This window comes from Heterocephalus glaber, unplaced genomic scaffold (genome assembly GCF_053883595.1).
Source record: "Heterocephalus glaber isolate CG9 unplaced genomic scaffold, H.glaber_assembly_v1.0 deba00001600, whole genome shotgun sequence".
NCBI classification, from domain to species: Eukaryota; Metazoa; Chordata; class Mammalia; order Rodentia; family Bathyergidae; genus Heterocephalus; species Heterocephalus glaber.
The window spans coordinates 37,969,975-37,992,883 of record NW_028258372.1 but is presented as its reverse complement, the minus strand read 5'-3'; the positions used below and the strand labels follow the sequence as shown (position 1 = coordinate 37,992,883).

The following is a 22,909-nucleotide window of genomic DNA, read 5'->3' as shown; positions in this document are numbered from 1 at the left end:
TCCCTTAGGCTCCTCTAAGTCTTCTCACATCTAAATTTTACCTACTAGTGGGGTTACCAGCCAACAGAACTGTACCAGTAGGGCCATCCTGGTCATTCAATAATATGAAACACTCTCTTACAGTAAATGCCTCTTTGACACCACCCCCCCACGCCCATGCTTCCCTGGCATGCTGGCCAGCTGGATCCTTGTTGGGACCCTGACAATCCAGTAGCCCCAGACTTAACATCTGGCAGAACAGGACGCCCCAGGAGTTCTATGGCTCTGCAGCCAGCCAGGGTTGTTAATATTTTGAGTATGACCCTTGACTAATATCTCATCGTGAGAATGAGATGGGTTTATGCAAACAAAGTACTCGACACAGCTGGCAAATAGCGAGTGGGCAATAAATGTTAGTCACTGTTGTTGATGATGTCCAGGGACTCAGACAAGTCTGGCAATGTTGAGTGGTCCCCTTAAGGGCCTCAGGATAAAGGTACCTGACCTATCTACAAATGCACAGCCTCAAGTAGAATGATTTCTTCCAGGGAGCCCAAATTCTGCAGCCAGGCCCTTTGGTGGTCCTGAAGCTACAGGCTGGGCTGAAAGACCTCAGGAAGACCTGATGTTAAGCAGGCCTCCATGCTTATAGGTCTGGCCCCAGTGCTCATAGGAGCCCAGCAGGTCCCAGCAGGAGCAGCACACCCTATTCTACCTGCTAAGCAGCAAGCAAACTCACTGACTTGGCAGAATGTCAGGCAGCACAAGGACTGCCCCTGCCTGGCAGCTGAGGAGGGCCACCTTCGGCCATTCACCACGGCTGAGAGAGCAGCAGCAGCACTGGCCTCTTGCCTCCACCATGGACAGTCAGCGCTTCCTTCCTTATTGTGGTCACTCTTTCCCCCCAGTCCTACAGCCAGGAGCAGGATGGAAGGAGGCCAGGCCACGAATTCTGCAGCAACCCCTGGATATCAAAACCCAATGGAAGCAGTAAAACAGTAGGGCAGTGCCTACACCCTGTGGCAACTCCTGAACTCTAGGACAATACCTGCTGGGGATGCCCAAATCCTCTATGACAAAACACCCTGGCTCCCATAACAACAGAATCTCATGGCAACACTCAGGCATGGCAACTGGGACAGCTGTGGCATCCCAAAGGAACACAGGAAGATGAAGGCTTGGGCCCAGGGTGAGAGGCATTCTCACTCCTTGTGGGTCTTCCTACCCTGGGGGCAGCCTGCTTCCTTTACTCCCTTAAGAACCATCTTTTCTGAAGGCTCCAAGCCAGCTAGTCCCCCATCCTGTCCTCCTACCCTCCTTTGAACAAAGCTGGATGATTGGAAATGCCTTCTCTCTACCTAAGAGCTTGATTCCTTTAAATAGCTCCCCAACTTCCTGGTTCCTTCAGGAAGGCATTCTGGATTGAAAAAGCAACTTAGGAGCTGGAATGTAGCCCCCATCCCAGTTAGGCCTGCTTCAAAACTACATGCAGTTGCAAAACCCCATGGTCTAGTTCCAAACTGGCTTCATACTTCAGTGCTGCTGAGTGGAGCTTGGCTCGTGCTTTGTAAGTCATGGGTCTGCCTTTAGCAGGGCACTGCTGGGGCTAAGGCAGTGATGGACCAATCCCTGGACAGGGCAGAACACTGCACCTTGGGCAGCGGGGCCTAATCAGAGGTGCTGCTAATCAGAGAGATAACCTCTGAGCACAGGGATGGCCTCTCCCCGGGTGCTTCCTATGGGGACACTGCAGCGGCTGCAAGGGCAATCTTCCCTCCAGCAGAGATGTAGAACTGAGCCAGCTAACCTCAGCAGTCACCCACCTCTCTAAGGAGGGAGCAGATGCAGGATTGCTTTGGGGCTCATTTGGGGGGCAAACCCGTATTTCTCTCCTCCATTTAATTGTCTGCCCAGAGCCTACAGCAGCATCCCAAGGCATCATTCCCATCAGCCATGATCAACCCGTCTTTCTGGTCTCATTTCCTCCCCTCCCCTTCCCTATCTCTCCTCCAGGTAGGACCTTTCACCACCCCACTATCAAGCCTCTCATTCACCTCCTCTTTTCTTTTCCAGTTCCTTTTGTCTCTGCTGCCGGAATCCCACCCTCCTGTGGAGTGTCCCCTGCCCACACACACGCAGACTCTAGCTCTAGGCAGCCTCACTCTCCTCGGACACTTTCTCACTTCTTCACAGCACAGACCACTTCCTGCCTAGTCCTGGAATGAGCACAGATGTCTTTGCTCCTCAGCGAGCCTATCAACTAGAAAGCCACCATGAAGCCTCAATCTTGGGAGCACAGTTTCTTGCCCAGAGACTGCCTGGCAAGTTGCTCCTAAAACAGAATCAAACTGTTTGAGGGAGTCCTGAGGTTCCTGGAAGCAGTACCTCCCAGGGGTTAAGTTCAAATCCTGGCTCTGTTGCTCTTTTACTTTACGGGCTTTGTGTGGACTACTTACATTTAAGTGCTTCAGTTTCTTCATATGTGAGTTTCAGGATCACAGGATTTTTGTGAGCATTAAGTGACTTATAACGCTGAAGGAATAAGAAAAATGCCTTTATACACCAAGTGCTCGGTAAGTGTCATTATGAGTTGATTGTACACTTGAGTTTTTTTGTATATTTCCTTATTTGCCCTGGAAGAGCCAGGTACTGGAGCTCCCAGGAGGGAGCTCCTCACTGTGGGGATGTTGGAATCCTAGGCTTCGAGGCACTTCACGGACTCTGCAACAAGAGGGCAGGGCCTCCCAGCTGCCTGCCAGCTTCTCCGAAAGGAAAAGGGTCTATTTAGTGATCACCAAGAGCAAAGGGAGCCTGTGACTTTGAGTCTGAGGAGGAAGCAGCACTTACAGTGCTTTTCTGGGAAAGAAGCCAGGAGTCTGAACCCCCACAACCCCTGCCCAGGAGTCTGTTTGGGGGAAGTTGTTCCACCATGCTCATATTTCACTCTTTTAAATCTGTCCAGCTCTTGTGTAGAAACACACACACACACACACACACACACACACAATCAAATGTACCTTTGGCATATGCATATGTGCTGGAAGCCAGTGAGTGTGCAAGCATTTATATGCAGTGATCCCTGCAAACACAATCTACTGCACACCCTGTGTTCACACCCTGACACCGACCTCACTCAACTTGAAAGAGTCTATGCTATGTGCCATACAACCTATTAACCCCACGCCTCCCATGCAGGAGCCTCAGCCTTACTCTCCTAACATTCACTATCTTACTGCTCAGCTCAAAGCTAACCGTGTGATCTTGGCTCTCTATAGAAGCACCTGTAACTTAAGACTAGACCAGACTACATGCAATGCCAGCATCCCAAACAAACAACCTTCAGGACAGGTCTGGAATTCCATAGGGACCATCGGTGGGAGTATTTACAGCACACCGGGGCTTGGACCTGTCCTTGTTCTTGCTTTCTACATCCCCAAGTCACAGGAGCTAGCACGAGAAGCCCAGAGCAAGAGATGTTGCCCAGAAATTAGAAGTCTCTATGGCGAACCACCCATCACAGTGGCCCTGAAATGTATCATTGAGATGTCAAAAATAGACTCTCGGATGGCTCAGGCCAAGGCCCATCCTCTGCTGATTCTTGGCTGCCTGGCTGAGGTTTGGCTGGAGCTGAGCTGAAAAAGACTGGTGTCAAACACAAAGTATACAGCACTGTTGACAGCAAGAGCCTGGAACATGCTGGAGTCCAAGCTCTTAGAGGGTGAACCTGTAGCCCACAGATGTGTGCCACCCTCTCCCCTCCCAACACTGGTCCTCCTTGGACCAGGCTCAAGGAGTCTACAGACTCCTAGCAGGTCTTCATTCTCTCCTAACCAGAGCTTCCTACCCCATGCAGTTTGCAACTCCACATGCCAGACATGTAAAATTTTGGGGGAAAAGGTGCATATAAAAGCTGACAAGCCCACCCCACTTATCCAGGCATAATATCACTACGGACAGTCATGCTGGACACTCCTGGAACATCTCTGTTCCTACCTCAGCCTCCAGTGGGGAAACAGAAACAGTTCCTGGGTCATCTTTCCAGTCTGCACCCTTATCTCTGCTGGTCAGAAGGAAGTGAAGACCCCAGTTCACTGAACAAGATGAAACTGAACCCAAGAGGCTCTGTTTTCCTGCTTGCCAGGCCCTAGAAGAGCCAGTGTGGAGGAAGGTATGGAAGGTGGTGGGCTAGCCTAGCATTTGAGGGACTCCTATTGGAGGGAGCTTGCTCATGCAAGGGGCATGAGCAGGGCCTGGCCCCCTGGCCCTTCCTGTGTAAAGAGAGAGAAGGCTGCAGGCTCCTGGGACATCAAACACATCTGGGTAATCCAAACAGGGTGTGGGGGGAGGTCAGCCAGCGCAAATGAGAAACATGTGGAGTCCATTTCCCCTCCACTGGCTGGCTAGCGATGGTTTCAGGCAGAGGGAGAAGGCTGTGGGGAAGGTTAGGCCAGGAGCAAACGCAGCCAGGTGTGATAATTCTGCAACAGGAGCCACCTGAGATGCCAACATTATGAGGGGATGGGATGAGGGGCAGAGCTAGACTCTACTGGGCCTAGGAACCAGGTAAACAGGCCAGGCTCCTCTCTCTCCCATCAGGTCTTATTCAAAAAAAAAAAAAAAAGAAGAAGAAGAAAGAGGAGGAGCAGGAAAAGGAACAGGAGGGAGAGGAGAAGGAGAAGAAGAACAAGAGGACCAAGGGAGAAACGATGGCATTGAGCTTGGATAACTGTCTGACCTCAAAGAGAAGAAACCTGTGAAAGGCACTAGCTAAATCTGGAAGGATCCAGAGAACAATTTGAGGTCATGGATGCAAATTCCCAGAAGATAGAATCTTGGCTCAACATAAAAAAAGATCTTTCTAGTAATGAAAGCTTTCCAGGAAAATAAGGTAGTGAGCCCTCTGTCACTTGGAGTGAGTAAATAGAACACCCACCTGCCTGTGATGCTATAGAGGGATTAGTTTCAGCTTTAAGTGGGAGGCTCAACTATACAATTTTCATTCTGTGGCTCTATGAAATAAATCGCATGGAAGGCTGAGCAAGGCGGAGTGCTCTGCAGAGAAGGGACTTCTCTCTCGCTAGCTATCCAGGGAGACACTGCAGTATGCTGCAGAGGTGGCTGAGCAGCAGGGTGCTGAGCTGCAGTTAGGGACCAGGGGTCTCTACTCAGCCTGGTTGGTGCAGGATCTAGCTCTCCCTAGAGCCCCAGGAAGCACCTTGGACCTTCAGGCCAGGGGCTAGGGGCTACAAGGGATGGATGTGTGTGGAGGGACATTATAGGGAGGAGCAGGATAGAAGGTTAGCAGAAGAGGAAGGGTCTGGTGTTGGCAGCCTGGGATAGAGGGCAGGGAGGAGGTAAGTAGTGGAAGCCCCGGAAGCAGAATGGGCAAGGGAGTGGGAAAATGTGGAACAAGAGGGACGGGTCAAGATACACCCCAGTGTTTCAGGTGACATGGCCCTGTTACCCATTCAATCCAGATCTACAAAGGCCTGTGCTTGGGGTTGGAGCCACCACTGATTGGAAAGGGCATCTCCCTGGGTCAGTTTATGCTTCAGGGAAGCAGAGCAGCTGCTGGAATGGGAGCAGCATCTCTGCTCCATCTGTGTTGTCTCCTCAGAGCGGAGGGGTTGCCTTGGGACCTACTCTAAGGCAGAACCTGGGCTGCCCTGTGAGAACAGCTCCAGCTGCAGCAATCTGAGCAAGGCAATGCCCACAGGGGAGGAGCAGGACCCCTTGTCAACTCCTTGCGTTGGGGCCCAAGCCTGGCCTTTGAAGAAAACAACCTCAATGTGACAGAAAAAGAAACATTCTCCTGAGTGCTAAGCCTGAGGAAGGTAGGAGGCTTCGCAGCTGAGGTTGTGGGCCGGTTCCTGCTCCACACAATAAATGAGCACCTGCAGGCCTACACCTTACCACACAGCCCTTCCTCCAGCCTGTGATGGCACAAGCCTGCCCTGCCAGGGGAGGGGGAGGAATGAGCATCATCCACACTGTCCTGTTAGGCCCAGGAAGCAATACCAGGCATGGCTCTGGGTAGGCCCCAACACTGGGATGCTGGGTATGTGCCCATCCACGTTGCCTACTTCTCTGGCCAGCAGGTTTCTGCAGAGTTCACATCTCCTCTGCCCATTCTACCCGCCAAAATACTAGATAAAAAGGGAAAAAAGTATGTGTGAAGGTATTTCACCCCCAAATATCCCCGAGCACATTCTCTGCAGTAACCTCTTCTCATCCCGTAGCTGCGACCCCCAACAATGGCTTAGAAATGAATAGCTTCCCGCCTTCCTCCTCATTTCTACTTAACCTGCAATTCTGAGGTCTGCCTGTGGTCACTGCAAGCCCTCCCTGGATGCCAGACACCTTGGTGAGATAGTGGTCTAGGGACTCCAAGTTTCTGGGTTCTTTCACCCTCTGACCTTGGAATCTTAACTGCTCCATTGGGTGCTTTTTTCCTGGAGGCCAGAAGAGGGGAAAGCCAAATGTTTTGGGGGAGTCAACTGACTGATCTCATATAAGATCTTTAGGCCAGGACCAGCCAGTGAGGAAGAGGAGTGGGGGTTAAGCTGTTTTTGTAGTATTCCAAAGCTGTGCATCAACATAAGCTCTCTTTAAGCCATGTGGGACATTTTCCAGGTCTAATCACCACCCCATCCCTCCAGGGTAAGGATGAGTCATATAAGGGTCTCCTCCACTCACAAATGGGGAAACTAAGCCCCAGGAGAGGAGCCAGAGTTTAGGACTTCTGGACAGGGAGATCAGGGAATGCATCTTCCAGCCCTGCCCCAGACCCAGGCTTGGTAGCCTTCCTTGGGGTGCCAAATTGCATGATGTGGACTGAGGCCTCTGATTCCTGGAATTGGGCCATTTTCCTCTAGACCCACCCCTCAATCTTCTAAGTTGCCAGAGTTCCCCAATGGGACCCTATTACTTGGCAGCTTCCACAGATGGGGAAGGCATAGGGAGGCCATCTAAACCATCTGGGCCCCAGCTGATTTCTGGAAAGGGGATGATCAAGTTTCAGTTCTTTCCTTTTAGTCCAGAAAGGCTCTTATTTGGGGCTGCCTCCCCTCCCCCTACCATCTGCCTCAGAAACTGGGTCTTGGGTCCTGGCAGCTTCTTGGGTCTGAGACGATACCAGAGAGGGAGCCTAGCCTGACAATGAGCCTCACAGGTGGGTGCAAATCCTCTGTGTCTTTAGCCAGCGTCCTGAGACATCAGGGCAGCCATTCTCCGTGGAGCCACCCTGCTCTCCACCAAGGGTCCGTCCTGACATGGGAACACTTCACGGGCCCCGAGAGGCAAATCTTTTCTACGTTCCCCTGCACCCTCACTGATCAATCCACCCTCCATCTTTACACAGGAGAAAGCCTTGGCCTGGAGTCACCAGCTGTCACCCCATCCACCTGATGCCAAGCACTGCCTCCTAGGGCCCCGCCCCACCTTGGACCTCTCAGCTGGAGACAGTTGTCAGCTCAGCCAACTTCCCAACCTCACTGCCCCTCACCTAAGAGCAAAGTCCCTCTGCCCTGATGGTCATGGGACAGCGCCGGTGGTCCGTGCCAGCAGGCACCACCTTGGTCAGGGCCCTCTGCATCTGCCACCTCTCCCTTCTCTCAGTCAAGTCTTCTAGAAGGATCTGTGAGGCAGGTCTGAGGAAGCAAATGCAGAATCTCCCTGCCACCATCAAGTCAGAGGTGACTCGCTCTCAACCCTCCATCCAGCCATCTAGACAGCCCAAGAGGTGTTCTTTCCCTCCCCCCATGGTTGCTGAGAGGCTCCCAGGGAAGTGTCCCTGGAGAAGTGACAGCCGCTGAGCAGGAATAAGGGATGACAGCTCAGCTTCTCCTCCCACTCTCCTAGCCAATTCTAGGACTAGTTGTTAGGCTTTCTGTGGCCATGCTTCTTCTGAAGCAAGTACGAGGCCTTCGAAGGACAGCAGGTTCCTGGGGCAGTGTGGGGCACTGCCAGGGTGGGGGAGGGCCAGACAGGCTATGTCACCCCAAACAGGGGAAGCCCTGACCTTGAAAGCAGGTCTGTGCCCTTGGCTATTCTGTACCCAACACAAGTCACACAGAAGGTCCCCTTCTCCTCCCTTCAGTCCTCAGAGAACGTTCATCCCGTCAGGCTGGTGCCTGCTCCTCAGGCCTCAGTCACAATGTGATTATCTCTGCCTTCAGCAGGGCTAAAGCAAGCTTCCCCTTCCGAACAGTCCCTCCCAGCACACAATCCAGTCTTCTTCTCCATAGCCCTCCTCTGGGTCTGCGATCATTTTATTTATTTTCCCCTTGCTGTCTGTCTTGTCCCTTTGAACTGCAGGCTCCTTGAGGGCAGCTGCAGCAGGCCCTGGGCACAGGATGGTAAGCCCTTTCTGCAGGGCGAGGCTGCCCTGCCACTCTGCACTGCCCCATCCCCATCCCTACTTCCCCCACAGAGTCCTGGCTTTCAGGAGGGGTTCTCCAGGGACAAGTCTCTCTTCCCGTTTTGCCCTTGTCCAGTCTCCTGATTGCCGCTGCAAAGCCCATCTGCGGCCTCCTGTGTGAGGATCAGTTCTCAGAAGGACTGAAAATCCCTGTCCCTGCTCAGAAGACCCTCATCCTGGCTCACTCCGGAGCTGGGGGTGGAGGGGGTGCCTAGGAAGACTGCAGCAGGCCGAGCCAGTCTCCTCCAGCTTCATCTTCTACAGGTCGGCCAGGAGCGAGCTCTCCCATCCGTCCCTGCTGCCCGCCCGTCACTCAGACTGCAGCCCGTCACCCGGCCCCGCCCCTTCACACGCACAGACACGCCCCTTCCCAGCCCCAGCGGGGCGAGCAGCCTGTAGGGGACTGGGAAGCTCGAGTCCCAGGGCACCCGCGCCTGAGGACCCACATCCCAGCCACCGCAACAACTCCGCGCAGCCAAGGCGGCTGTCAGGCCTCGCCAGCCGCCGTCCTCCCGTGCCCCAACACCACTGCCCCCGCGGCTCCCGAAGCTTGGCAGCCCGGTGTCCAGAATATCCTCCATGCACCCGTCCCTGAGGGCAGGGTCTCTAGTGAGAGCAAGCGCAGTTTTGGGGGGCGCTCCGGGTTTTTTGCATGGACTCTTCAGGCTCGGAGAACAATGGAGCAGCTCTCTGCTTCCTCCAATCGAGGAAGCTTTGTTCTTCCCTTCCCGCCTGCTCCGCTTCCATTAGCCAAAGGGTAAAACCTAAGTCTCGGCGCAAAAACCTAGACCTTTCTCTAAAAGACCCAGGGTGGGGGATCAGGGGTTGGGGCCAGGGCCGAGGCTGAGGTATGGGACGCGCATCCAGATGCGCGCAGCTGGCTGCCCGCCCGGCTCCTAGCCCCAGACGCTTCTCGTTGCCAAAAACCCCACACCCGGGAAATCCAACTCGCTCTCCCACTCGGGATCCACAGAGGAAGTGGAGCCTCAGCTGAGCTCCAGAGCCAATTGGCGCTGACATCTGCTCTCCCCACATCTGTCCTGTGGATGCAGGCTCTCACCAGAGGACGTTCCCTGGCAATGCTGATGCTCTCCTGTCTCCACAGCCGAGGTCTCCACCAGCCCCAGATCTCGCCACATTAAGATTCTGGCTTTAAAATTCCAGGACGCCAATGGGCTCAATATCTGAGAACCTGGCTCCCCCACGCCATTGTCCAGCCTCATCTCAGACAGGCCAGAACAGCGCCTGGCCTCTGGCCCTTAGCGCTTCAAAGACGCGCGTAGCCATGCGCAACTAGAGGTGGGCCAGCCCTGCACATCTGCGCACAAGCCCCCCCCCCTCACCAGCCCATTGATCAGCAGAGTCCTACGGAGGGGGAAGGTGGAAGAAAGCTCTGCTTTCCCCCACCTTCCCCCGCAGCTGGCCAGGAGAAAGCCAGGGGCGGAGTGGGGCGGGGCGGCAGGACTCACCCAGCATCTGGCTGAAGAGCAGCTGCTCCAGGTCGCCCAGCACGGTCACCACGAGCTCCGGGTCCACCTTGAGGAAGGCGCGTTCCTCTGGGCCCTTGGCGGGGGGCACCGGCCCGGAGCCCTTCTGGGCCTTGGCCTTGCTGGAGAGCAGCTCGTCGTCCGATTTGCCGTCGTCGCTCACCGCCGCCTCCGGCGCCTTGCTGAGAGGTTTGACCTCGGCGTAGGGTCCGCGCGGGATCCGGCTGGGTTTTCCCAGGCTGGGCGCTAGAGGGGCCAGAGGGGTCTTGGCGCCGCCCGCCGGGCTGCCCTTGGCCTGGAAGAGCGAGTGCTCAGACTTGGACAGCGTCTTGGTCATCAGCGGGGCCTCGCGGCCCTTGGACCCCATTTTGGCCAAACCCTTGGGGGCCTTGGCCATATCATCGCTCCACTCGGGCTCATAGAGCTGCAGCTTTTTCTCGGAGTCCGTGAGGAAGGAGAGGTTCGTGAGCGACTTCTGTTTGCGCAGGTTGGAGGCGGGCGGCCCGCCGGGGACACGGCTGTCCACGCTGCCGGACTTGAAGACCTTCAGCTCGGCCGCGCTGGCCTTGGCCATGCCGCCACCGCCGCCGACGGGCGCCTTGGCGCGCTTGGGCAGCATGCCTCGGCCGTCCGCCGCCGCCGCCTTCTTGCCGGCTCCCCGCGGCTCGTCCGCGCCCTCGTCGCCGCCACCGCCGCTCAGCTCCACCTCGGGCTGCGCGCTCTTGACGCTGCTGCCCAGCATTCTGCCCGCCAGGAGCGCATGGACGATCCGCGCGTCTGCAGGCACAGGGCGGGGGAGGGGGCGGGAGGAGGCGGAGGAGGGGAGGGGGCGGGAGAACCGAGGAAGAAGGGAGAGGAGGGGGTGGGAGCACGCGAGGTGGGGGCGAGCCGGTCGCCCGGGAAAGAAACGCAGGGAAGGAAGCGGGGAAAAGGAAAGAGCGGGGAAAAGGAAAGAGCGAGGAAGCCGTGATGCGATGGGGCGGGGTCGGAGGAAAAGGGGCGGGGCGGGGAGAGAAATGCAAAATTAAAAATCGGTCAAAGAAGGATGGAAACCCCTCGGCTGCCTCGAAGACCGAGGTGCTGCAGCGCCCGGCTCCCGGGCCTCCCAGTCCGGCGGGCTGGGCACCGCCGGGCAGCGCCCTCCTGCACTCGCCCGCTTGCTCCAGCAAAGGCTGCGGGCTGCAGCTCCGAGGGAGGGAGGAAGGCGGGGAGGGGAAGGCGGGGAGCAAACAGGAGGAGGGGAGGAGTGTGCGGCGGGCAGGGCGGTGGGGGGACGGTGTGTGTCTATTTCTGGCTCGGGAGGGGGAGGTATCCGCAAGCGGAGCTCCGGGGGTGGGTGAGTGGGGGTAGGGGGCTAATAAAGGAGAGGACCAGTGTTTGTCCTGGCTTTCAGCGTGGCGGCGGGGTGGGCTCTCGGAGGGTACTGGTGGTCCTCTGCCGCGTCGTCGTCGGGAGAAAGCGGCGGCTGAGGAGATGGAGCCAGGTAAGAGGGCTGGCTGAAGGGAGAGCAGCTGGGCTCCTACCCCGGAAACCCTTCCCACCTTACGTGGGAGACGCAGGGTGCTGCTGTCCTGAGCACAGAAGGCAGGGCACTGGGGGAGAAAGGACCAGCCCTTGGGACCGAGAGACTGGGTTCCCATTCCAGCTGCCCGCATGACCTTGTCAAAGTCACTGACACCTCTGGCTTGCCGTCCCTCTGTAATACCAGCTTTCTGGGTGAAAGGGCTTGGGAACCTTCAAGTCCTGGGTCAAACCTAGGGACTCAGGAGAGGCTTAGCATTGCCATCGCTGAAACAGGGCTGCTGAACCATTTAAAAGGACGTTTCCCCAGCCCTGCTCCTCTCCCCTGCTGCCTAGGGCCAGGAAAGAGGGGGCAGGGGGAAGGGGAGCAAGAGCCAGGCAGAGTAGGCAGCATTTTGCCTAGGACTGTCCCTCTGTGGAGTCGAGGGTGACACTCCCCACTTTCCCATGGCCTCCCGAGTGAGGGTCAGGTTGTCCAAGCCAGAGGTTTCAGAAGAGGCAATGGACAGGAGAGTGGAGGGGAATTCTCTACAGGCAAGCATGCTCCAGGAAGGGCAGGCTCCAGGTACTGCTATATGCTGGGCTATAAAGCCTCAGGAACCATGCCAGAAGGTAGTAACCAGCAGATTACTTCCCACCCCATCCTCAGCCTCCATCATTCTAGCTCCTCCTCTCCTTCCCACTAGGATCTGAAGACCTCTGTGTCCCTGTCTCCTAGCACAAGCCTCAGGCCTGGCCGGTGTGAGAGGTGCTTATGGATGCACCTGCACAGGAGCTGGGAACTGCCTCCCTCAGTGCTTGCATGGTGCAGGTGTTGCAGCTGTGATGGTTAAATGGATTTGGAGGCCTAAAGGCTGCACACTGGCTCTGTATCCTGCATGACTCTCAGGTCCTGGCTGTACCCCAAGACTTCCTGCCTCCCATGATCCCAGGGCTGGATGGAGATCCCATAAAATCTTTGAGGACAAGGATCAGAGCAGACTCACTGAGAACATAGGATTCTCAAACAGAAAAGGGGATGGACTCTTGGCTGGCCTTGGAGATACAGGGAAAGTGCCCTCAAGGAACTCAGTGTCTGGCAGGAAATATCAGGCAGACAATACAAGACTCAGGGAAATAATAATCTGACCCTGTAAGAAAGGAATGTCCCACCCATTCATCATAAGTGGACAGACACAGGTGTGTGTATGTTCTAATTGCAGGAATGACATGAGCTGCTGGCTCAAAGGGGTGGAGGGACAGAGTTGGGTGCCAGGATTCACCAGAAGGTCCCACGGTAGAGAACACAAGGCCTACTATCCTTAGAGGCCTGCATCCACCACTTAGAAACTCAAGGAGAACCAGGGTTTGTGAGTCCAGGTGGGAAATGACAAGCAGAAAAGAGCTGGTTAAGAGGACATAAGTGGTATCATGCCAGAGTCCCCAAAGGACGAGGCCAGTCATGGGACACTATAAGTGCTCGTGTATATGCCTAACACGAGGTTCCAGCTCATGAAAGGGATGAAGCCCCACCTTTAGTGCCAAATTTTTGAGTTAGTACAATCCTCCTCCTCTTCCCCACCCACAGGCCATGTGTAATGAAGCCACAAGCCATCATTTCTACAGTCCTCACCCTTACTCATTGGCCACTGTATAATTTACCCAAGATGTCCCTGCATCAATCATATGGGAACCCCATCTTTCCTAACAGCAACTGGAGAATCTGAGGACATCTACAGTCTGATTTATCAGGTTACAGTAGCTCTTGCTTGTCTGTGAGTTCTCTTCCTGCATATAAACTCATCTCCTTATCAAACATAAATTAACTGCTAACCACCCTGGTTGAAAAGCATTATGTCCACCATGACCCATTCCATCCAGTGCAGGCAAAACCTCATGTTCTCTTCCCTGGTTTCACTTGGCCCCTCATCTCTGGTGGTTAAATTCTTTAGCGTTGCTATGAAACACTATTCCCTCATTGCTCTGTCCACCTGCATGTCCAGTCACTGGATGCCCACTGCCCTGGGGACCTGACTTCCTTCCTTCCTGCCTGGTTATCTCGTCCCTCCTTTGGGTTTGCGTTTCTGCCTAGTTCCTCCTCCTCTCTGTATTCCTCTTTATTCCTCTCTGCCCCCTTTCATGGGATGTTACATTCCCCCAAATCCCAAGGCCATTTCCTCCTTTCCTTAAACAGCTCTTGAAATTCTGCTTCTTTTGAGAAGCTCCCCCAGGGGAGAGGCACAGACCTGCCCACCATGTACACCTCATGCCCACTGCCCCCTGCAGGATGCACCACCTGTCAGTTTCTGAGGTGGAAACCCATGTCTACTTGGAGCCCATGAGTTAACTTAGGGTGGATCCCTGGAGTGCCATCCTTTGGGGGCTGACCCTGTCACTCAAGGGATCTTGCCAAGCCAGGTAGTGCTCTCTTTAAATAGTCCTCTTCGAATCCTGGAACTTTCTGATGCTCTCTAATGTGACCTCTCCCTCTACCTGGCTCTTTTCCATTCCTTTCACATCCAGTTTCCTACCATCCTCTTCTGCAGTGGGAGTGCTCTGCTGCCGTGGCAACAGCCATTCCAGCATTAGTTGATAAAGCCAGTATGTGCAATGTTCCCCTGGGCGATCGCTAAAAAGACAGGGACCTACCCTGTCTGTCACCTTATCCCCAAACCCAGTCCTGAGCCCCTCCCACTGGATCATTTCCCATTTCCCCGCTTGGAAAGACTGAAGAGAGATCAGTGATCAACAGAGGGGCTTGTGATGAGAGGCCTGGCTGGGCAGGCAATGGGTGCTGGGCACCTATTTAGGGCAACTGGATCGTGCCTGGTTTCTAAGCAGGGAGGAAGGAAGAGGCTAGTTCAAAATCCTAAAAGTCCTCAATCTCCAGCTCCCCAAAGACAGGCATCAACCCAATCCTTTCTCTCTAAAGGCACTGGCAGTTTCTGAGCTGAAGATAGGATGAGTGATTTGACCACATCTGTTGACCGATAACTTAAAGCAATTTGAGGAATGAAAATGTAGGCATAGGGCCAAAGAAAGGCATGCTGTGTGATTTTACATTCTCACAGCCCTGTGATTGGAAATAGATGTAACTCAGGGACTCTGGGGGGGCTTGGGGGCTCTGCCTGGTGGCATGCGGTTAGGAGACTGGGAGGCCGGCAGTGGAAGAGAGCGGGAGATGGAGGGCTAGATGGTCCCCACCTTGTTGACCTTGAATTGAAACCTTGGGAGGAGAGAGGATCTGAAGAAGGGAGTAGTGGGCAGGGAGTCTACACTTGGCTCTGCCCAGGGATGAGGACAGAGCAGGGCGAGGGAGGCTGTCCTTGATTTCTGTGTCCACAGCTGAGATCTAGAGAGAAAAGGCTAGGAACCCAGCCACATAGCTCTGCCAGGCTGACAGAATCCATCTTTGGTTGAACTTTTCCTAGAAAGCTGTTGAAGCCCTGTGCACATCATGGGCTCTCAAAAATATTTAGTGAAAGATTACCCCATGAATGTGGAACTTAGAACAAACGTGTGGGGGACTGTAAACAGCAGTGACCTCTCAAGACTCCAGGGCCAAGGAGGGGCTGCTACCAGCCAATGCAATGAGAAGATCTTTCTTTTAAGTTTTTCCTGCTTGGACTCCCATGAGAAGATCTCTTCATCACCACCAGAGTAAATTCCAACAGCTCTGCCTCTGTAGAAAGCTCTCCAGCCATTGTTCTCCACTCTCATCTACCCTTCTCTCATCAAGCCAACTTCCCATGCCATTCTTTCTCTTAGGAGGGATGTCTTGAGTACTCAGAATGTGCACAAGACGCTGTGAAAATAACCGATGCATTAAGAAACCAGCTCCCCATTGTTTTTGTTTTTTTGTTTTTGATAGTGGGGATCAAACTTGGGACCTTGCACTTTCAAGGGACTCGTGGTGCCATTGAGCTAAATCCCCGGCCCAGCTCCTCATTGTTTACGGCCTATTTGGGGCTGGCCCAGCTATAACAGGTATTGGAGATGGCACAGAACAAGAGATCAAAATCCTCATGGAGCTTATAGTCTGTTGGGAAGGACTTCACTGAGAAAGTGACATTTCACTACAGATATGAAGGTAGAGAGGGAGCAACCTACAAGGACATCTGGGAGAAGAGATTTCCAGAGAGAGAGGGAACAGCCCCAGCAAAGGCCCTGGGGTGAATGTGCCTCACGTGTTTGAAGTACAGGAAGGAGATCAGCAAGGCTGAGTGGTGGGGTGAGGTTGGAGATGTGATGGGAGGCAGCACACGTTGGCCTTCAGGGTCATTACAGACTCAGCCTCTCATTTGGAGCGAGCCCCTGGCAGGTCTGGAGCAGAGGGGACATGACCTGGCTTCCCCTTGAAAGGACTCTTGGCTCTGGCGTGGACACACTGGGCCGGAGACAGAAGTAGTGGTGATAATCCAGCGGCGAGATGACAGTGGTTTGGAGCTGAGAGGTGACGGGTGGTCGTGAGAAGTGGTCAGACACTGGGTCTAGGTTGAAGCCATCAGAATTCGCTAATGAGCCAGGTGTGAGTGTGTGGGAAAGAGAGGAGTCAATGTCCCTGAGGATTTGGGCCTGGACAGCTCTCAGCCTGGAGTTGCCTTGACCAAGACGGAGAAGGGTTTGGGAGGAGCTGGTTCTGAGAAAGGATTAGAGTCCTATTTTCTCCCAAGCCCCTCTTGAGCCCAATGTCCCTCCTTTAAGGGTGGCTTCCCCAACTCCCGCCAGCTCACTGCAGCTACTCTGAACCTCCTCACCCCCACAGCCACCATTCGGCATTCACCCATCTGTGTGTCCCACGAACCCGTCTTCGGTTAACTTCTTCTCAGAAGGCATCAAAGCCCTGTGCGCATAGTGGGCTCTCAAAGATATTTTGTGAATGACGACTGATTAAATGAATGAATGCGTGACTCACAACAGATGTGCAGGAGATTGTAAACAGCGGTGACCTCCCGGTACCCTGTGTCGAGAGACGGAGCAGCTGGCATGTGAGTGGAGGCCAGGCTTCTGGGATGGTGTCCCAGCACATCTTTACTCCATCCCATGTAACTGCGGGCCAAAGGGAGGCCACCCAACCCCCTCTTTGCCCCTTCAAGGGAAAATGGCCTTGGGACCTTCAGGGCTGAGGCTCTCTCTTGCCCCCAAACTTATGCTGTATTCAGAGGCCCAGGGAGAGTTTTGTCATATTTCTGAAAGGCAGGGATAAGGGCAGGTGACATGTTCTCCTGGTTCTCTCCAGCACATGTGGTATCATTTCCAACTGGGACTTGAGAACCGTTCTTCACTGCCACTTGCAGAAGAAAAGGGGATGGTAGACATAGTTGTCCAGCATGAATGCTCCAGCATGCACACACCTCCAGGAAGCCCTCCTAGACTGGTCCACTTGCTTCCTACCAGCCCAGCAAACTGAAGGCTGGGAGAGGAGCCAGAGTCGTGGGCTTCCGTCTGTTCTATGGCTCAGCGGTCTCGGAGCTTCAGGGAAAGCGCAAAGGCAAAGAAATTCTAAGGTACAGGACTCATTCGCTGGAGCTCACAGCTGCCTGGACACATCTTCCTCTGAGCCTCTACACCAACAGTGCAGTCAAGGAGTGGGGATGAGCCTGCCCGTGTTACAAAGGAAGAGGCAGGAACGAGGCCTGGAGCAGGGAAAAGGTCACCTCTGGTCACAGGAGGAGACAGGACCAGAGCCTGAGCCCAGTGGAGGACGGGGTCCCCTCAAAGGCCTTAGGAGGTGGGTGGCTTGGGAGGGAGCAGGAACTGAGGCTGCAGGTGGCTCAGAGGGTCTGCGCCAGACCTGGGGAGTGGCCTGGAACCAGAGCCCAAAGGACTGGCTGCTCCTTCTGCCATGGGTTTCTCAGCTGACCCCAGTGGTAAAACGCCTAGGCTGGACAGTCCAGGGCTAGGGAACATGGAGCCCATGTTCCTTGTGGTCCTGGTCCTGAGATGCAGCCTCGGAGAACCAATGAAAATAGCAGGCTCCTCCTTCCTCTTCTGAGGAGGACAGGGCTCCAGGCTTTGCAGGCACTGAGACCTTGCCTCACTCTAAAACCAGAATGCCACGATCTCCTGCTGGGGAGAGTGTCTCTGACTCAGGGACCCGGACTGCCTCATGGGAGGAATGGTCCCCTGTCCTCTGGTATCTGCCTGCCATGGAGGCCAGTGCTGACCACAGGCCCCTGGCTCCCTGCCCTCCAGGGCTCTCCTACCGTCCCTGGTCAGGGCCTCACCCTACCCGCTCCTTTGCTGTGGCCGCTTCTCCTAATGCTGCCTTCCTCTCTATGAATTCCTCTGCACCTTTTAAGGCCAGCTTCAGCCGTCTGCCCCAGGAAGCAATCTCTGACTCCCCATCCCACACTGCTCTTTACCTTTCCCTCCCACTGACATTCAGCCACGTGGTCACATTCTGCCTACTTATAATCTAGGGAGACATTCTCTCTGGCCAGCTGAATTGTGAACTCTTACACAGGATCATTAGTTCATGCTCACGGATGCTTGCAGAACCGAGGGCAACAGATCCTACAGTTACTAATCACCTGTTATTGCCAGGGACCCTCTTAGGCACATGTATTCATTATTTCACAAAACCCTGGGAAGCAAGGACTACCATTGTCTCTATCTTATAAAGAAATACACTTGCCTGTGACCACAGAGGAGGCTGTTGGTGGAGTCAGAATTTGAATTCAGGTCTGTTGCGAGCCACACATTCCTATAACTTCATGCTATCACATGCAGCTGTTTCCAGGGATTTGCTTACTAATAAGGGGCCAACATGTGTGGCTCTTCACAGCAGGAAAGTCTAGGGCTCTGGAGCTGGGTGGAGTGGGAAGGACAGTCCTGCCTCTCTACCTGTCCTGCTGTGGGCACCTGCTGCCCGAGGTCAGTGTGGGCCTAGCCTGTAGTCAACTTAGGACTGGCCACAAGTCCTGGGCTTGGTGATGGGATGCAGGGTGGACCTTGGGATCTATGGCACCACAAGAGCAGTGTCTCGAGCTCATGACGTCTGTCCTGGGGTCCTACTCACTTCCAGCAGACAAGTCGAGGACCTCTTGGGGTCTTCCCCAATCACAAGTCTTGGGGGTCAGTCCTGGGTTCTCTTCCTGGCTGCATGTGGACTGAGGAGAATGCCTACATTCTCTGCACGTCAGCTGGTCATGTGAGAGATTAGTGGGGAGGGAGGGTGGATGATCTCTACCCGCTCTCTGCTCGTGGGCCTCCGGCAGGGAAAAGCAGGAGGAAAATACCTAATCAAGGGCACTCTTCCTGAAACTGTACTCATTTAAAACTCAAATCCCCCCATTTCGCAGGCCAATAAAAAGCCCAGGAAGCTAAATCCAGATGTTTCCCACATGTGCTTGTCCTGAATGTTACCGTGACAACCGACTGTCCCATGCACACAGCTGGGGTGGCTGGTGCACGTTGGGCTCCAGATGAGCTCTGCACCCCCCAGGTACATCACCCTTAGACCAAGACCAACCTAGATTAGTTGTCATGGTGACCACAGGGCTTTGAGGAAGATTCCAGTCGGGCAACAGAAGAGGTGGGTCAAGTGTGTGCCTGTGACTTGCTCGTGCGTTGGACAGAGACACAGCTGCTTGTGTGAGCACATATCCTTTGGGATGGGTGAACCTCCAGTCAAAGATGACTCGTCCGTGTAGTTGTTTCAGCTTCACTGAACCACGAGGCTGAGTGGGACCTCCAAGATAATTTTACTCAACATTCTCCCTCAGGGCAGAACTGACCCCTTGGTAATAAATCCTATTGCCTCATTCTGAACCAAGTAAACCCTAAAACTGAGGAAGAACACAGGGCTCAAAGCCAAGGTTGTCTTGCTAACCAGTGATGATATCCTATCCCGGAACTGAACTCCGTAATCTGTGTTCACAGCCTGGACTCTGGAGGCCCAGAAACAACCATTAAATACGAGCCAGATATTATGAAGATGGGCATTCATCTCCAGAGACATAGTATGCTGTCGAGCAGGTTGTTACATAGGTTCTTGACTCAAAAAATTTAAAGACAACTGCAAGAGTATGGAGGAAATTTACCTGCCTTAAGCAGAAGCAGCTGGGACAGTGGAGTTAGGGAAACCTGGCCTTCTTCCCGCCCTGGAGAGAGAGCCACTCCCATTTGGCTGGACTCATTTGCTCCATTGGAACCTCTGTGCTTTATTAGAGTTTTTGTTAGGTTTTTCAATGAGGCATTAAACTTAAAGAGGAATGCCATGGCTTCATATTTCAATGAGTTTTAATAGAATAATCACTGGCAATTACTTGGTATATAAAAATGGCTCTGCACATGCTAAGAATACTCATTGGTGTGGTGGGCGGGAGCTTCGGTGCCAGGAGAACTTTGCCTTCCCAGGGCCTGCTTTCATCAGTGGGAACTTGCCACTTCGGTGCTCGTGGCAAACCCAGCTTCCCCAGCAGGAAGGCTATGGTGAGCTCATGGGCTCAGCTCCTGCACCTGGCTGGTCTGGATGTGGACCTGGGGCTGCTCTCCCTCCACTCCCACGGGGCAGAGCTCTCCTCTTGTCCGGAAGTTTCCTTAGCTCTCTGACCTCTATCACTCACACCAAAAGCACCCTCCTTCCCTTCTCCTCTCCTGGCCCCTGTGCAGGTGGGGGTGACTGCCTTACAGGAAAGGACCACCAGGCAATTCTTTTTTTTGGTACTGGGGATCGAACTCGGGTCCTTGTGCTTTCGAGGCTGGTGGCGGAACCACTGAGCTAAATCCCCAGCCCACCAGGCAATTCTTGTTCTCCCCTCCCTTGGGGCTTTGTCTGCTCCAAGATGCCCCTGGCTGACCTTCAGTTATCCTTGGCTCCCTCTGAGGGCCTGCACGCCTCACCCGAGGAACCCCAAGCAGGGTTTGGATTCTTTCTGGCCCTTCAAGGGCTTGGGTGGACAAGGGCTGTGACCCGGGGTAGTTCCTAGCACTCTTGTGTCCTCTATCACCTCACTCTACATTTGCCTCCTGCAGAGCTCCTCCTGAGTAAGCCTTGGTGGGGGCGCTCTCTGCAGGGGATTTCACTCTTCTTCCCAAGGGGTAGGCGCCGTGTGGGATGCTGCATTCCAGTCTCTGCCCATTCTGCCCAAACCTGTCTTTGGAGCCAGCACCTTGACACAAAGCCCTGCAGGCTGCCTGTCTGGGAGGCGGAAGTCATGAGCTTCAGGGCTGCACCTGAGGTCAGGCCCTACACTGGTCTGAGGAACAGGGGCCACAGTGGTGGGGGTTCAGCGAGCAGCTCTGCCTTCCACACTCCCGTCTGGGGAGACACCTTGGAACCAGGCCACCTCCCTGAAAGTGTCCTCATCCTCAGGCCCTCTCCATGGCCCATCGGCTCACGAGAAGTAAACACTGGGCTTGGGTTGCCTAGGAGGAACTGAAGCAGGTGCTGAGCTCTAAATGCCTGCCAGGAAGAAGCCACATCCAGGACAGGCAGACACTGTGTAGAGAGAAGAATTCTCTAGAAAAACCACAGGGAGATGTTCATCACCTTCCTGTCTACTCATCTTCCCTAACATAAAGGGCTCGGGGTGAAGAGGGGTGGTTCCTAGTCTGCCTTGCCTTCTCAGGGAGTGCCATGAGGCCAGAGCTCTGCTTATGCTCTCTAGGGTGGGAGACATATTCCAGGGTTGGGGCTTGCTCAGAGCGACTCTGTAGATCATGTACAGTTGCACAAGTTGTACACTGCATAGCTCCAGAATTCATCATCAACTCCACGATTTGCCTGTTTTGTCCATGGATGTAGCTCAAGCTTCTAGAATAGCATCTGGCACATAGTAAGTGCTTAATTAAAAACTGGCAAATGACTATAAATTCCCTCTGGAGTTGGGTGATGCAGAGGCCCTGGTTTTCTCAGTGCAGTAGAAAACCCAACCCCATATATTGTATCTTGAGCACTCACAGTTGCAAATTCCACGAAGGACCACTCACCTGCCTTCTAGAGTGAGGGAGGTCTGGGAAGGGCCTGCGCCCAGGGTAGCCATGGGAAGGAGGACTCCAGGCTGTCTGGCCTCTGTTATTCTTGATGTGCCACTAAAATGGCTCTTACTGGATCCAAGTCACTGCCTGGAGATAAATCCCATTCCCAGCCAAATGCTGTCAGGAGAAGCCACTCAGTCTGCTCTCTCCTCCTCCCTCCTCCCAAGCAACAGAATCCAGATCCCTCTAGTTTCTATTTCAAGCCCCTTCAGCAAGATACCTGGGATGACCTTGCTCCTCTGGCCTCTTCCTTCCCAGCCTCTCCTAGAACCTGGCTCTGCCATGCCCCTTGAGACCTCCCCGGGCCCTCCTGGACTTGAGCCCCTCCCCTTCCATAGATGATTCAGGATGCAGTCCTGAAACCTGGCTGCCTCAGCACAAGTCCTGGCCGGACCGCCCTGGGGAAGTCACTTCCCCACACAGTGCCACAGTTTGCTCATCTGTAAAGTGAGTAAGAAAATCATAGCACTTTCCTCGATGACAAACAATATTGAACACAAATTAGCAGTCACTATGCACCAAGCTGTCTTCAGGCACGGTACCTTATTGATGCATTTAATCGTCACAAAACTCTTGAAGGAGGATACCCTCATCATGCCCATTCACAACCAAGGACATGGAGGCATAGAGAGATTAAATAATTTGTCCACAGCTGCACAGTACAAGTGGGAAAGCCCTGACACAAATGAGGGGTGAAGTTCCAGCCTCATGCAGTTGTTGGAAGGATTAAATGTACTATCACGATGCCTGGCTCACAGAAGCCACAGCAAGTGTCAGCTGCTAAGAGCGTTATTATGACCTCCCATCCCAACTCCTGTCAGCCCACTTGGTCCCAGAGGCTGCTCTGTTTATCCAAAAGGGGCATCCACAGACCCCTTGCCCTGCCAAGCCTACCCTGGCACTGGTCCACCAGTGCCCTGAGAATATGGCTAATGCCACCCACCCCTGAGCTTGGCCTGTTTTCCAGTCAATTGTCTGCACGTCCTCTCTCCACGCATGGCTGAGACCTCGGCTCATCTTGGCCCCAGAGGGGAAGGAACACAGCCGTGTGAACTCAGCATGAAATAACACAGGACTGGAGCGACAGAGATGCCAGCGACATTCTGGGGCCTGCACAGGTTTAAGGAGATGTCAGAGGGACTGGGGCTCACTGACCCCATTTCCTTGGCAGGGCTTGAGGGAGACTGAATTGAGCCTGGACAGCATGCAAGCTGACCAAGGGTGACTACTGGCAGCAGATGGGAAGGCAGGGGAGTTAGAGGAGAAGGCATGACTTTTAGATGAGCTGCCTCAGATCCTGCGCTGCCCCTAGCTCTGTCTTCACAGAGGTTTTCATAACCTCTCTGAGCCTCAGTTTCCTCACTCATATCAGAGTAACAATGCTGCCTTCAGAGAGATGCCTCAGGTGTGTTCACAAAGGACTTTATGGATAGAGCACCTAGCAATGGGCCTTGCACATAACAAGCGTTCGGTAACTGGCAGTCATTATTATCATTTGCCGATTTTAGTGTTTGGGGAGTCAGCAGGCACCAGTCCGGGT

The 22,909-nt window shown here is 54.1% G+C and overlaps 1 protein-coding gene and 1 long non-coding RNA gene across 13 annotated transcripts in view; one reads left to right on the top strand and one right to left on the bottom strand.

The window, feature by feature from the left end:
* Nav1 (neuron navigator 1) overlaps nucleotides 1–22,909 on the bottom strand; it is a 280,922-nt gene that overhangs the window by 149,677 nt on the left and 108,336 nt on the right. For 11 of the 12 annotated variants that reach the window (XM_087194151.1, XM_087194150.1, XM_087194148.1 and 8 more), the window contains one exon: nucleotides 9,868–10,662. The exons of the other annotated variant lie outside the window; for it this stretch is intronic. In XM_087194151.1, the coding sequence (XP_087050277.1) occupies nucleotides 9,868–10,662 (795 nt within the window). The remainder of the gene's footprint in view (nucleotides 1–9,867; nucleotides 10,663–22,909) is intronic. 12 annotated transcript variants of the gene reach the window in all.
* Nucleotides 1,979–4,979, top strand: LOC110345308 (uncharacterized). Its single transcript, XR_002388553.2, has 3 exons — nucleotides 1,979–2,552; nucleotides 3,916–4,147; nucleotides 4,576–4,979. It is a non-coding gene; the product is annotated as an uncharacterized LOC110345308 (long non-coding RNA).